The sequence below is a fragment of the Sceloporus undulatus genome, chromosome 1 (genome assembly GCF_019175285.1).
Source record: "Sceloporus undulatus isolate JIND9_A2432 ecotype Alabama chromosome 1, SceUnd_v1.1, whole genome shotgun sequence".
In the NCBI taxonomy this organism is placed as follows: domain Eukaryota; kingdom Metazoa; phylum Chordata; class Lepidosauria; order Squamata; family Phrynosomatidae; genus Sceloporus; species Sceloporus undulatus.
In genome coordinates this window covers 79,727,347-79,743,325 of record NC_056522.1, presented here as the reverse complement: position 1 = coordinate 79,743,325, position 15,979 = coordinate 79,727,347, and the positions used below count along the sequence as shown (strand labels likewise).

Here is a 15,979-nt window from a genome sequence, read left to right as displayed (position 1 = left end):
AGGTCCTGTGGAAGTTAAAGCAGATGAGTATCCTCGCCATGGTAGCAACTTAGAAGCAATGGGAAAGTTAAGGCCATACTTTATAACTGATGGGACAGGAACTGTAACTGCAGGGAATGCCTCAGGTATGTTTATGTAAAGCTTTAAAATCATGTTTTAAATCCAGTTGTTAGTCCCAATTAGTGTAGATTCACTGACATATGCAAATTTGCAAGTCAACACTTAAATCCCAGTGATTCAGTGGGTTTACTTTAGTTGGGAATAACATTTGGAATTAGACTAATATATACAGGCAAAATGTGTATAGCATGAGATGTAACCAATAGCTGGGAGAGAAAAACATTTTTCTAGCTACATAGGGGGGAAAGATGTGGCTCTTCCCCAGCTGGTAAGTAAAGAACAATGTAAAATACAATATGAAGTTGAAGGCTTTCATGGTCGGGCTATGTGGTCATGTTCTAGAAGAGTTTATTCCTGACGTTTCGCCAGCATCTGTGGCTGGCATTTTCAGAGAATGACCTGGAAGAGAGTGGGTATATACTGTGTGACCCTGGTAAGCCACAGATGCTGGCGAAACGTCAGGAAAATAAACTCTTGTAGAACAGGGCCACATAGCTTGAAAAACCCACAAAAAACTATAAAATACAATACAGTTGGCCCTTCCCTTACGCGGGGGATCCGTTCTGGACCCTGCTGCGTAAGGGAAATACCGCGTAAAGTCAAGCCCCATTAGAAACAATGGGGCTCGTTCCCCATGCTCCATTGTTTCTTCTGGGGCACAGGAGAACCCTTTCCAGCACGGCTCCCAGTGTATGCTGGAAGCTGCGTATAGTGCGCCCGCGTATGACACGGCCGCACTGTATCATGAAGAACTATCTGTAAACTACAGATTATTATAGACAGAAAGACTTAAACTACATATGGAATCATGGGGACAACTTACAGAGCCTTGTTTTCTTTGTAAATAAGAGTGTTTCTGTGCCCTCTGATCACTGAAAATACTGTGAAATGCGAACCATGAAAAAGTTACATTTTGACTACAATTCCTGGAATACCCCAACCTGCAGCTATCCTTGAATGGATTGCTCCTTCCCCATTGCTGCGATAAGAAGACTCTTGAATGTATTCCTGTTAGTTGGACAGAAAGGAGCAATGAGAGGAACTTCTACTGAATAAAATGATCTTATCATTAGTACACAGTGTTCTTTCTGTTCTGCCTGGAGGATGTATTCCACCAGTTTATTAAATATTCTTAAGGATAAAATGGTTGTTCTTCTTTTTTCAGGTATAAATGATGGTGCTGCAGCTGTAATTCTCATGAAGAAAGCAGAAGCTGTTAAACGAGGTTTGTCTCCTTTGGCAAAGATTGTCTCTTGGGCTCAAGTTGGTGTAGATCCTTCTATAATGGGGATAGCACCTGCCCCAGCGATAAAGAAAGCTGTAAGTAATCTCTTTGGAACCTGGTTGTTCCCACTGGAATAAGTAATTAAGCCTGGAACAAACATTCTCTGAAACCTGAGCACTGCAAAAAACCTATTCTGTCCAGCATTAGAAGTTAGTCCCCTATCACATCACACTGTCTTGTCTCTAGCAAATCCAGATTTTTAAAAATTATCATTATTACAGTTGTGTTTTGTGTCAGGGAGTGGAAATTAAGGATGTCAGATGCACTGATTATATGTTAATATTGAAAATGCAGGACTTAGTATGTATGTTGAATGATAGATGTGTGCCATAGGAAGAAAACAAAGAAGCTGCTGTATACCAAGTTGGACTCTGGCCCATCCAGTTTTTATTGTTGTGTGCCTTTAAGTAGTTTCCAGTTTACGACAACCCGAAGGCAAAACTATCATAGTGGTCCAAAACACACTGCAGAAGTAATCCAGTCTGAGACCACTTTATCTGCCCTGGCTCAGTGCTAGGAAATCCTGGGAATTGTAGTTTCTTGTGGCAGCAGAGCTCTCTGACAGAGGGGCTAATTGTCTCACAAGCTAAAGTCCCCAGAATTCTCTAGCTTTGAGTCAGGGCGATTAAAGTGATCTCAGACTGGATTATTTCTGAAGTGTGTTTTGGACCAGTGCTTCCTTGGCAAGTTAGTTATAGACTGGCAGAATCACTGCAGGGTTCAGACATGGATGGATGTTTTCAGCACTTAATGTCAGACAAATTGAACTGGAACCATCTGCCTGCAGAGCATTGCTCCACCACTGTGGTCCAAATCACAAATGGATTCATTTCTTTTTTTGTTACTTGAGAGTTTTCATGAATTGAAATCAGGAAGATGATTTGTACTACAAAAAGTCTGCACAAAGCATGGAACCTTGAAAAACAAAATGTGTAACTTCTCAGAAATATGCAGTGCAGGCAAATTTTCAGTTTATGTATTTAGAGTAGGCACAAAGGCTCTCTGAGCTGATTACAAATTGTTAATTCGACAGTTCCCTGTCCTCAGGCTTACAATCCATGACACACAAGGAAAGGGGGAATGACAGTGGGGGAAGGGGCTAGTTTTTTTCTCTCCCACAGCAATTGGGATGGAGGGAGGATCTTCCATCTTCCAGATCTAGGCATGATGGAACTATGCCTTCCTGTGCTTCTCTTCCTCCCAGTCCACAGCAGTATACTGTCATCCTTCGGCCTGGGAGGGAGTGAATAGGCTGGCCCAGCTCCATCAGAGCTAGCCTGAAGAAGAAGAGCCCTCCCTCTAGTCCATCTGTCTTGGTCCAGGCCCCAAAAGGAGAGAAGAACCACTGGACTTTATCCCCTTCCCCACCACCATTCCCCTCTCCTTTTATGTCGTATCTTTTAGATTGTAAGCCGTCTTATTAAAAATAATAATTGTAAGCCGCTCTGAGAGCCATTAGGGCTGAAGGGCGGGGTATAAATAACAACAACAACAACAACAATAATATAAAGTCTCAGATGTTAGCAGTATTTAAGGATTCCAAAATTTAATCATATAGGTGTTCAGGAACACACATGCCAGTTCCTTTCTTTGTTGACTCAGAAAGTCCAAAAGGAAATTCCAAGATTTTTCTGAATGTGGTTACAATCCTTTTGCTGACAACATTCAGGTGAACATTTCATTTCCAGAATGAAAACTAGACAGCTCCTGTACTTTTAATGGCTATAAAATGTGTTTTTTCACATTCCCTGAAGGCTTGTAAAGGAAGTAAGACGGCATTGTATCAAAATCAGGTGCCCAAAGTCTGACTCTTTTCCTGCTGTTCAGAATCAACTTTAATACTTCAGTTTCACAACTTTATCATGAATATTTCTCTACCAATAGCTTTTAAGTACAACTTTCTACCATTCATTACCTTTTCTTCCACATCTTTAGGTTGAAAAAGCTGGTTGGACAGTGGATGAAGTAGATTTGTATGAAATTAATGAAGCCTTTGCTTCCCTCAGTGTTGCAATAACAAAGGAGCTAAAACTGAACCCTGAAAAGGTATGTCCTACATTGTTTTGTAATCTGTGTCTCAATGAATATCCAACTGTAAGATTACACTGGATTACAGTTGTACAATTGATGTATAATGAATGTCACTACTTTGAGTTCTACCATTACCCAATGATCTATTAGCTGCCCACTCATCAAGTCAGAAGTGGGAGATGTCCATGCAAGAATGTGCGAAATGATTGGCTGTACTTGGGACAACTCTTAGATAACCTCTGAGAAACAATGACTTGGAGCAACTATTTTTATGCTGAAGTGACGGGTAGCAGAATGCCAGCCAGTGTTTTTAAGATGGGACAGTGTTCAAATTATTTTTTTATTTTTTCAGTACTGTTTAAAGAAGAGATACAAATCACTAATACCTGGCAACACAATTTTACCATCAGTTAAAAGTCAACAATGAAAATGTAATGATTTGGACAAACATCCCAATGTATGTTGTTTTTTAAAAAAAGTAGACATAGGGAATATTAGGCATTCTAGATGTTTTCCCCTACAGTTTACTGTCCTTATTTATAATTGGCAATCCTGATTAGGGCTGAGAAGTCACAAACCAAAGTAGCTGCAATGCTGAAGCCCCCTCACCCCTTTTCCATTTGGATTGTAGGTAATAACTAGTTTGCAAAATGGGGATTTCCTCATTGCAGATGGCAAGCAAGATCTAACACTGTACCAGTGTCAACAAAACTAGAATTTTCTTCCCTTCCTGTCACAAACCATGGGAGTACCAAACATCTGTTTTCTATTAGAAATTGGTAGGGGGACTGCAGGATGAAGTGAGTCATCAATTCTACCAGTAGTTATGTATAACTGGTGTGCAACATTAAAGGTTATATATACTGCAGGAGTGGGCTGTATACATGTTGTGGATAGTGATCAGTCACAGAGCCATAAATCACTATGCATTACCTTCCACACATCCATACACACATCAGTCACAGACCTTTCTTTGCATGGGCTATGGAAACAGGAACCCACCCATGCAAGAGCTACCACTCTTCCTTTACAAGGGCTAGATAGAAGCAGAGATTTCCTAGTTCTGTTCTAGGAATTGCTGCTTTGGAACTCTAGCACAAGAATGGATTGAAAAAAACTGTACAACTACTTCATACCAGGTTTTCTGATGGCTTTTGTTTAATAAAACCATTTTATTTTTGTGACAGATTAACATCCAAGGTGGGGCTGTTGCCCTTGGCCATCCTCTTGGGGCATCAGGTTGTCGAATCCTTGTTACACTTCTGCATGCGCTTGAACGAACAGGTGGAAAACGGGGCGTTGCTGCATTATGTATAGGAGGGGGAATGGGTATAGCTATGTGTGTTGAGAGATAGGGTGCTTATTTCTGTATTAATTTGTTGCATTGATTGCCACTTTCAGATTTTTTTAATTTAATAGTTATAACAATTACTACTGGTGCCAGTCTCAATTGCAACTTAAAAAAAAAAAAAAGCACTGGAACTTGTCCGAAGAAAATATTTTTGTCTCTTTCCCCTTTAAATTTCTCTCACCCAGGCAGGATATATTTACTATAAATATAAATGCCTCTGACATGATAGTCAATTGTAGCATCTGTCTTTGTTTTTACTCCTCCTAGTAGGAACAACCACCACTGCTTTTATGTATGCATGTGCACATTGGGAACATTTGATATGCTTATAAATGCTATTAAAACACTGAAATGAGTAGAAGATGTAACCATTTTTTATTTATTTTCTAGTTAAGCAAGAGTCCAACAACTTGTTTTATTACATACACATTACTAAATATAGGACTGCAAAGAATTTTACAGGAATGGTTAAATAAAAACCCATTTAGTCTTCAATTGCACCAGAATGAACAGCATCTTCATAGCACCCTCCTTTATCACCTTTACTTTCAGGCTGTAATTTAATAAGGTCATCAATTCGAAGAATAGTAATTGCAGCTTCTGTTGCAAATTTCAAACTCTTTGTTTTGACAACAGTTGGTTCATAAACACCAGCTTGCTTGTTGTCGCGTGGTTTTCCATTGACTAAATCAAGGCCAATCCTTAAAAAAGAAAGCAACAGGAGTGTGCATTTTAAATAATAAACTACAACCTGTCAACATACAGAATAATTCTTAGTTTCAAACTGATATGAAATACATTTCAAATTTCCCCACACTGCAGACAATCTAGCTCCTCTCTTCTACAAATTCAATTTTATTATACCCTAAAATAGCCCACGTTTTCTTCATTTACAATTTAAAAGATGACCAAGGGCTTAATATACTTCACTTCTAAGAAATTACAGTTGGCTCTCTATTTGCAGTTTGTGTGGCTTTGATTATTTGCTGTTTTGATTGATATGCTCTCTCTAGGAATCTCTAGGTCCTCCAGCACAATTATGCTGGAAGTTGACCATAGAGTTGTGCTGGAAGATCTGGAGATTCTGAGAGTTGTTCCCTCAGGTAAAAAGAATGGTGTGTTTTTGTTTTTTATTTGCAGTTTTCCCACATTCACAGAAGTCCTTCACCCCTAACCCCAGCAAATGTGGAGGGATCACCGTACTAACATACCCATCACCCTTTGAGGTTGCCATCCTTTCATGCATAGCTACATACCATTTGAGATTTTTACGTTCTGGATTCACTTGAGCTTCATTGTGGAAGGCCCTGAGTTTTGCAACAAGATCTATAGCATCCTGAGCAGCGTTGACTGCTAATGTGTTTGGAATAACTAGAAGAGATCTTGCAAATTCTGCAATAGCAAGCTGTTCACGTGATCCCTAATTTAAAAAACAAGATTCTATTAACAATTCACTGAAATATATAAGGTCAATCTACACATTATCAGCAATAAGTGATTTGTTGAGATGCATCTGATGTAGAATGTTAATGTAAGTCATATTTGTTATAAAGCATTAATTATGGTTACATCTATTCTCAGTATTTTAACAATTCCATCTAACAAGTTAAAATTCCAGATAGCTTATAGTAGTTTGGCCATGGGTAAGAACTGGCGTAATCAAAGTATGATGAAAACCATGACTGAGACAGAAACAGTGCATGTCAAACACAGATTAACAACATACTTACCATGCTAGTTGCATAATTTTCTAGGTATATGGAAAGCGCTGCTTCAACTGCACCACCTCCTGGTACCACAGACTTTGATTCTAATACTCTCTTGACAACACAAAGAGCATCATGTAGGGATCGTTCCATTTCATCACACATGAAATCATTTGCTCCTCGTAATATAATGGCGGCTGAGGTCCGTGCTTTAGTACTGTTTCAGAAAGACAAATGAGTGAGAGCTGCTACCTCCAGAATTAATTATACACAATTCAATACAAAGTCATTTATCTATATAGAGGGGGTAAGGCTAATACATATCGCTCACATAGCTATTCAACAACACTGTGTCTAAGTCCAGCAGTAAAGCTGAGACAATCATTGTCTCAACATTTTTACAGAGGACTGAGGATTATCTATCCCACGCGTATAACTGTCCATGCCACGAAATGACAGCATGGCAGCAATTAAATGGGAAATTACTTCAAGATGTGTAGACAGACTTTAAGACAGACATTTTTCTTACTTCTTGATTAAGATCAATTCATCATCACAGATCCTCTCCTGAACCACCTCTTCTGCTTGTCCCAGCATTGAAGCTTCAAATGTTTCTTCACCCTCCAGATTTGCCAGTGTAGAGCAAACAGTGGCTTATAAAACAGAAAATGGGTTTTTAAAATATACTCCACAAAACAAACCCAAAATCTTATTAGACTTTCTTGGCTGCTCAAGTACTTTTCTATATATTTAACATCTGAATTAACAGGACAGCAAGCTGTGGAAATAGATTTGACAAGATTTCTATTATCACCTCCAGAAGCTTTAGCAATGCGTTTAAGGTCTCTTTTAAGGACTCTGCGTACTGCCATGGCACCAGCATCCACAAAATACTTCAGACACATATCATCAATGCCGCCAGTGGTCAGAATAATGTTTGCCCCTGTACTCAGGATCTTCTGAATTTTCTCTTTAGTAATGTCAGCCTCCCTGCATGATATAAGAAATAAGAGAGCTGGATTTAAAAAAAAAAAACCTTAGAGATGACTGACAAAGCTATATAGGTAAGTAAAAATAATTAGGAAGGTTTAGGGTGGAGCATCCCAGTCAAATTGTTGTGATTTAATGCTGTGTTTCTTAAGCTATCTGATGTGGAGAACTGGCAGGGCTCCCCCCCCCCCCCCAGTAACCCAGGGATCGGTATCATATTTGTGCCCAGTATTTTATTCTTTCCTAGAAACTCTGCCAGTGGTTTACAGATCAGCATCAGCCCACAGACCGCCACTCTAGCACCAATTTAACGCATATCCTATTTTCTCTTTCTCTCCATACGTTATACATAGGCATTTGATACAAGATGTTCCTGTTAAAACTTGTAAGGCAAATGCCACACAAGCTTATCAAAGAAACCTCAATGACATTATTAGTAAAATACTCCATCTGCAAAATTGGTTGCTTGCCATTACTGAGCTTCTCCTATAAATGAACAAGCACAAAAATATGATAGATGTTCTAAGTACTGGACACAATTCACTCAAAGCTATAGATAAGGATAGGCATGCTAATAATGTAGAGGTCTTCGCAAGATACAGAGGTTATTTATGAGACATGTAGAAATAAACAATGTCAACTGTAGACATGAGTGTACATATGAAGTAACTGCATCTCAAAGTTACTGAACTTTGTTGCCAATTCATTTCACTCTATCACTACTACTCTGAACTCAGGACCTGTCTTCCAGAGAGATAAGGATACAGGATACTCACTTGGCTTTATAACTGACTCAAGAGGTTCTGTGTGCAGTTTACAAAGAATATTAAAGAAAATCATTGCAAGGGGATATCTGCCATCATGCAAAGGAGCAGCTATACTGAGCTTGATTTCTCCTTCCTTCCAGTTTCTGAAGCATTTTAAAGTGGAAGTCACATGTCTAACAAGTCTAATTGGGAAAATCATTGCGTTCACAAGTCAATTAAGACAGAATTTAACTACCCTTCCTTCAAGCCCACAATTAACAAAGAAAAGCAGAGGTTTTCGCCAAGTCAGCTAACAAGTCCCATTAGGATTCTTTAGGGCTTTCTCATTAAAGTTAAAAAAGAGAGTGTTGGATAATCTTCCTTAGGCCTAGACATGTGGGAACACTTACCAATATTAAAAAAAGTCCATGTAATTCATTATAACCAACTCAAACTGCTTCTACAATTTAGGAAGAACATGCAATTGCATGCACAGTATGACCATATTATATAATTCTTATGATTCTATTACCCAAGGTTTTTAAAAATTATGTTTTGATAACTGATTAGAAGAAAAAAATTATCTCACTAACAAGAGTGCATAAGTCTGAAACAAGTGCCTGTAACCTATGTAGTACATACTTTTTTTACAATAAAAAACCCCACTACAGTATACCTTTGCCTAATCTGGTCCAGTTTCTCAGGGTCTGTAATTACCACCTGAACACCAAGCTTCATTTTAGCTTTTTGAAGGCTGAAGTCAAGACATGCAATCTTTGCATTAACTATTCTCTTGGGCATACCTAAAAGAGAGAGAGAAGGGTAAAAATTTAACAAGATTCTTTATTAAATTGCAATTTTATTATACCTGAAAAATGTAAAATATTTTAAATTAACATAACTTGCACTATTGTTTTTCCAACCAATTCAGTCACCAAAAGTTCATTTCCTCCAAACCTTATGTTTGCAAGACCACTAAAGCTAAATCATACAATTCAATTTGTGAGGGGATTTTAGTTAGATATTACCTACCGTATTTTCCGGCGTATAAGATGACTTTTTAACGCTAAAAAATGGAGTTAAAAGTCGGGGGCTGTCTTATACGCTGGGTCAAGCCTGGCCACAGAGGCCACTAGAGAGCCTCCCAGCCCGGAGCATTCGTCACCGTCCTTTTTACCTTCCAGGCCTCCCTGGTCCCTGGAAGCCGACGCACCCAGCCTGCTGCCGGCTTCCAGGCCTCTGGAGGCCCTTGGAAGCCTGCGCGCGTGAGCCCAGCATTCTGCTGAAGAGGGGATCATCTTGTACAGTGAGTATAAGCCAAACCCTATATTTTCATTCTAAAAGTTGGGGGTCGTCTTATACACCCAGCCGTCTTGTACGCTGGAAAATACAGTACTTAAAACATTAAAGCCAGAGTGCCTGTGTTGTTTGTTAATAAAAACAATTCTACCCACTGAACACATCACTGTGAAATTTCAAAAACTGAATAAAAACATGAAAGTTAAAAGCTGATGCTGGATGAATGCTGTGTGACAACACTGGCCACAATTCTCTCTTCTACCATCTTCTCCGGCTAATGTGTTTTGTTCATTCTCTCCCCCTGTGGTCTCCTTCCATTCTTGGCTTTCACTCTCCCCCAGAATTGCTTCCAAACCCCACTATTTTCTAGAATCTCCTATGCTGACTCTCGGGACTAAAGAGTCTGGAAGAAGGAAAAAATCAATCTGTGTAGCAATATGTAGTCTCATTTTATGAGGTAGGTAAAAAGTATAGGCATTGCATAGTAAAACCATCACATTCTCTTCACAGGATGGAACTCCCCTGAAAGCCTTACAGTACTAGCAGCATTCAAGCTTCTGTAGCAGTTCTGTAGTTTTGTGAGACATTTAGCCTTTCTGTCAGAGAGCTCTGGTGCCACAATAAACTACAATTCTCAGGATTTTCTAGCATTAAGCCTGGGCAATTAAAGCAGTCTCAAACTGGATTATTTCTGCAGTGTTTTGGACCTTAGTTAAGATTACTATTACTATTAATATTTTTTCTAACTTCCAACCCAAACCTGAAATCATGATGTTGCATTGTTGAGTATGATTTTTAACTTACCTTGGGAGCCCACAACACAGTTTAATGCATAGCCATTTACAAGAATGCTCTCTTTCTGACTGCGACCATGTGCTTTTAAAACATTTATGGAATTGATGGGATAACGTGCTTGTCCCTTTTGATCTGTGTATTTAACTGCAAGTGCAGCATCCACTACCATGTTGGCAAAGAAATCGCTGTCGCTAGAATACTGTTAAGGTAAATATGGTCAGAATTAAATATAGTGCATGCACATTAGGAATACCTTGTACCTTTTTAAAGGAGAGATGTCACAGTAGCAAAGATTAATACAATTCTACAAAGGTCAGTTCTCTGAAAAGAGATACTGAATTAATGTGGATTAAAATGATGTTGGGATTTAACAAACCCTTATACTTTTTCTCCATATGTACAAACGAAGCCAGTTTCCCTTAAAAGACAATGCTCAGTACATGATATTGTGTGGAAACTATGTCCTAACTTTAAATTATCAACTGAAAGGATACATTCCTATGATTTTAGAGGACATTGCTGTTTTAGCTGCATTAATAAGGCAGTCTCTGCCCAGTTCATCTGAGCTAATAACCAGATTCTCGTTGATGTAGCGAACTGCCTCCCTGTTGAAAAGAAACAGAATTTTTATAAATAAAATTCTAATACAATACTTTGTTTATGCAACGTGTTCTAATTATTTGTCAAGAAATAAAACTATCTGAAAGAACATGAAATGTTAGAGCTGAAATGTAACTTCTAACATTTACAATAGCTTCCAATGAGCAATCAACAGGATGTCTTTCAAAATTGTAAGAAATACAAACATTACAAAACATTAAAACTGTGGAGGAGGGATGTCCTGATCTTTCTCATATTTTATTAGTTCCTGGGACTCCCAAACACAGATTTTACAGGAATGTGCCTTCAAGTTGCCTGTCACCCTATGAATTTCACATGGTGTTCTTGTCTAAGTAGACAAGTAATACTCAAGAGGTGGTTTTGTCATTCCTTCCTCTGAAATAGCCTAGAGCACCTGGTTTGTTGGTGGTCTCCCATGCAAGTACTAATTAGAGCTGACCTCGCTTACCACAACTTCCAAGATCAGATGAGATCTGGTGGTTTTAGGTCACCAATACAGAAATGCAGTATCATATCTAAGCCTTTCCCCATCAACTATGATTGATGTCTCCAAAACACAAAGGCCCTTATTCCCACATGAACATACGTATCCTGTTTGCAAAGGCCAGGCATTTCACTTCAACCATTGCGACTGCTAGTTTGTCCCAACCTCTCTGCATCTTATAGGACTACAGCCTCAAAACATGCAGTTTCTATTTAATCAAAATTGTACTGCAGCCCCCAAAAAATCCTCCCTTCTGATAGTAGCAAGCATTAACAGTACCATCAATGTGTCAAGAACACTGTATCAGAAAGGGAAAAATAATGTATTGCCCTACCCTTTAAATCTTAAGTTCAAAAAAACGTAAGAGGGAAACCCAACACTGCCTACCAATATGGATACTTTTCAACATATTTCTTACTTGCAAGCAAGACGATATCCACTAATAACAGAAGTGGGATGAATTTTCTGTTTAACCAACTCATCTGCATTTTTTAAAAGCTCTGCAGCAATGATTACCTGTTCGAAAGAAAAAGACACATGATCTAGTATAAACGCTACCGCATGTGATACCGTAATGTCTTCAAGGCATAGACACAAGGAAATATTATTAGCTTTATCATAGGAAGTCCTTCTTTTCAGTTCATAGAAATAATTCTTTCAGATGACTTTTCCCCTTATGATCTGGTAGTAGAGCCATTCAAATTAGGCTCATACACCTCAGAATGAAACAAGCTCCCACAAATCACTCTCCACCCTGCTCCATCTTTACAGTGTGGTAAGGGATGCTTTCTTTCCCAAAGATACAAGTGTAAATTTACATATGCCTGTGATGCACAGATGCATTTCTGTCCTGGCTCAGTGCTAAGGAATCTGGGAACTGTAGTTTTGTGAGACATTTACATTTCTCTCTGGTGCCACCACAAACTACAATTCCCAGGGTTCCTTACTACTCACAGCCATGGAAGTTAAAGTGGCGTCAAAGTAGATGATTTCTGCAGTGTGTTTTGGCCCTATATGTTCCCTTTGAAGTGTAAACAATAAGGAAAATAAATTTTATTATTCAATTATATGTTTTGCCACTGCACATAGGAAGAAGATATGATCAGTCTTCTCCTTCAGACTATGGCAAATATTTCTCTATCCCACAAGCATAGCTGCTTATTTTGTAGTGCAAATAAGTAGCAGTCAAATGGGAAAGGTTCTACTTCAGTATCATAGGGTAAATTAAGCAGACTTTTAATTGACTTTAGAATCAATAAAGATCAACAATTTCTATTTTAATCCAGTCGCCTAACATTACTGAAATACTATATTTACAGTAAATTTATTCTGAATGTTTGAATTTAAATTATAAATGAAGCCAACATTAATTGTGAGTATAAAATACAAGACCACAAAACATAAATAATCCTAGCAGACTGCATCAACAGGTTTGTCAGTCATTTCTGAAATGGACACAAACGAATATGACAAATTCCATGCGTGAAATGGAAGCTCTGTTAAAGCTTTTAATGCTTTAACAGTGGTGCGAATCTGTGCTATCATGGCAGGACAGATCAACAGTACACTTGGGTTTACACATACAGACACCTTACCACAGAGGTGGTCCCATCTCCAACTTCTTTGTCCTGTAGTTCTGCTAGCTCACACAGAACCTTTGCAGCAGGATGTTCTACTTCTAGCAGCTTCAGAATAGTGGCGCCATCGTTAGTTATAGTCACATCCTAGTATTCCCAACAGAAAAAAAATGTTCATGCTAATTAATGTATTTTATGAGCATTTAAATGAAAATGCTTACCCACTATGAATTAACAGTGGAATCCTAGTCAACTGCAACCCGACCTCTGGGCAAGAATGGGCTCACTGGGTTTTATTATAATAATAATATGATAATAATTTATTTCTATTCCACCTTTTCCCCATGGAATCAAAGCGGATTACAACAAGAACATTACATACAAAAAAATAACCATACAGTAAACATAAGCTAGAATACAAAACATAAACCTAATGACTAAAGCAAGGTAAATAAATATAAATATATATATATATATAGAAAAATACAAAGAACAAAATCCACAGTATCAACATAATAAATTAATATATACTCTAACATAGTTAATCTAACTAACAAATATCAACTTTCCCCTAGCAGCAAAAAATACAGTTCAATACAAATACTAGGACAACAATAGCAGTAGTAGACCATAGTCCCATATACTCCCAAAAACATTACACAATAATAGCAAATTCCTCAATTTAGATGAAATTAAACAATTAAAACAACACAAAACCAGTAAAATGCCACACTTTGTCTATGCTGGTCCTAGGTGGTACTGGGCGGGAGGTGAGCTCCAGGTCCATCTTGCTTCTTAGGCTCATAGATGGATGGTCCGGAGGAGAGCCTCAAGGCTTTTGAAGCCTGGCCTTGGAATCCCTTGACACCGCTCACAGCTGGCCATAGTTGGTATCAGGCAGGGAGGCAAGCTCCAGGGGTTGTCCTCCGATTGGGGCTGGGGCAAAATGGTCTAAAGTCTTTTAAAGGTGCCTCTCACAGGCATGCCTCCTCTCAAACAGCAGGGCTGGAGTGGTGTTCCTGAGCTATTGCTATTAACAGTATAATGGCCTGTTACAGACTGCCAAAATAAAGCTGCTTCGGGTCTCTTTGGAGGTATGCTGTTTAAATGATGCATGGGTCCTAAGAGTCTGGAGGTCGCGTCAAAGCCACACTCCATTCCTAAGCACTGGAGTACAGCTTTGGTGCAGCTTTTGGATTCTTAGGATGCATGCATCATTTAAACAGCATACCTCCAAAGAGACCCGAAGCAGCTTTATTTTAGCAGTCGGTAACAGGCCACTAAGACCTTGTTTATTGTGGATTTGTTTGCTGTAGTTTCAGTTATCCATAAAGATTCCTGATGCTGCTTCGCACTGCTTTATATTCAAGCACTGACTGGCTGTATGGTATTTTGCCCATTAGTTGCATTTGCATGCTGTCCCTCCTTGATTCACTGTATGCTACCTGCCTGTTAGTTGCATGTGCTGATAGTGATTGTACTGTTTAACTTCTAATGAAGTTTCTTCTTCTGACAATATGTCAAAAGGTCAAAACTGATGGTTTTCAGCTGCTCAAATGCCTATATTGTTCTCTTCATGTAGGAAAAATGGGGACTGCAATTATCCATGGTTTTTTATTCTAAATGACCAGTCCCAGAACATATCCCACACGTTTTAAGGATGCATCATTCACACTCCTGCTGGACATCTAAACACCTTCAGGTCCTCTTGGTTGATTGTGTTAGGAAACATTTTTGACATTTTTAGCTTCTGTGCTTTAATGTTATATGTTACTTTATAACATTATTATATTACTCTACCTTTGGAGGGGATTGTTACATATGGTTTTAGAACAGCGGTAGGCACCATGCTCACCCTGGCAAGCCAAAGTGCTGAAGTCTGGACCCAATGCTGCTGGTTCTACCAGCCCCTTTATTTTTCAAGGCCCCCACGTCCAATATAAGCATTTGTAATTTTTTTGTGAATTAGTAAACGTTTTGTATTCATTTCCTGTGAATGATTTCTCAAGATAACAGGATTTTAAACAAAGAGCGTTTTGCTCATAGTTTATGTAAGCTGTATGTAGTTAAGTGAATTATTTTATATAGTATAGACAAATAGAAAAAGAAATGCTTATGAAATACTTGCTTTGAGAAAACTTAATTTCTATGCACACACACACACACACACACACACACACACATATATATATATATATGACTAAATCCCAAACACTGTAGTTGTTAGCTGAATAAACATGCAGAGAAATGGACTGTAAAATATTATACTTTGGTCTACAAACTTTTCCTAGATTTCACTGAGTTTTCTCACCCATTTATAATATAAATCTTTTTTTAAGTTATAAAAATAAAAAATGTGTAAAACAGAAAAATTGTTTTAATGTGTCCATTGGATGCCAGGACCGTTTCATCTTCCAAAAGCTGTCTACTTACACCAATGTCATCCACCAGCATTTTGTCCAACCCAACTGGACCCAGAGAGCTCTTCACAATATTGGCAATAGAAGCAGCAGCTGAAACTGTTCCAAGAAACAAAACATTATTATTATTATTAACCTTTATTTATAAGGCGCTGTAAATTTACACAGCGCTGTACATACAATCTTTTTAATTGGACGGTTCTGGGCCCACAACAAACTCCAACTCCCAGAATTCCATAGCAAAAGAGCCAGACAACGAATCAAAGCGTTGCCAAACCGGGTTATTTCCCCAGTGTGGATGCAACCTATGATTCCTTTTTCCTCCCCAGGCTCTTCATTACCGTTCTGCGTGCGGACGTTCTCCCCGGTGCTCCGCTCTCCGAAGACGGCCAAGGGACCCTCGAAGGCCATCTTCCCGGACAAAGAGAAAGAACGAAGCCCAGGCGGCAACGTGCGAAAGATAGGAGCGCCTCTGCCAGCCGCGCAATGCCTTCTGGGTACCCCGCCTCTCAAGATGGCGCCCCCTAACCGTGACTCAAAATGGAGGAAATGGA

The 15,979-nt window shown here is 38.8% G+C and overlaps 2 protein-coding genes and 1 non-coding gene across 3 annotated transcripts in view; 1 reads left to right on the top strand and 2 right to left on the bottom strand.

The window, feature by feature from the left end:
- Nucleotides 1–5,143, top strand: part of ACAT2 (acetyl-CoA acetyltransferase 2) — a 21,470-nt gene extending 16,327 nt beyond the window's left edge. Inside the window, exons 6-9 of the mRNA XM_042463263.1 lie at nucleotides 3–125; nucleotides 1,286–1,440; nucleotides 3,341–3,451; nucleotides 4,624–5,143. Of these exons, the coding sequence (XP_042319197.1) occupies nucleotides 3–125; nucleotides 1,286–1,440; nucleotides 3,341–3,451; nucleotides 4,624–4,791 (557 nt within the window). The 3' untranslated portion in view covers nucleotides 4,792–5,143. The remainder of the gene's footprint in view (nucleotides 1–2; nucleotides 126–1,285; nucleotides 1,441–3,340; nucleotides 3,452–4,623) is intronic.
- On the bottom strand, nucleotides 5,140–15,979 carry TCP1 (t-complex 1). Its single transcript, XM_042463249.1, has 12 exons — nucleotides 15,767–15,979; nucleotides 15,439–15,524; nucleotides 13,024–13,152; nucleotides 11,847–11,944; nucleotides 10,818–10,928; nucleotides 10,333–10,514; nucleotides 8,906–9,032; nucleotides 7,308–7,483; nucleotides 7,023–7,146; nucleotides 6,518–6,710; nucleotides 6,044–6,207; nucleotides 5,140–5,488 (listed from the first exon to the last, which is right to left on the bottom strand). Exons 1-12 carry the CDS (start codon nucleotides 15,834–15,836, stop codon nucleotides 5,272–5,274), a joined length of 1,677 nt encoding a protein of 558 aa, XP_042319183.1. The 5' UTR covers nucleotides 15,837–15,979; the 3' UTR covers nucleotides 5,140–5,271.
- Nucleotides 12,491–12,625, bottom strand: LOC121920145. The gene has a single exon (XR_006101676.1). It is a non-coding gene; the product is annotated as a small nucleolar RNA SNORA29 (small nucleolar RNA).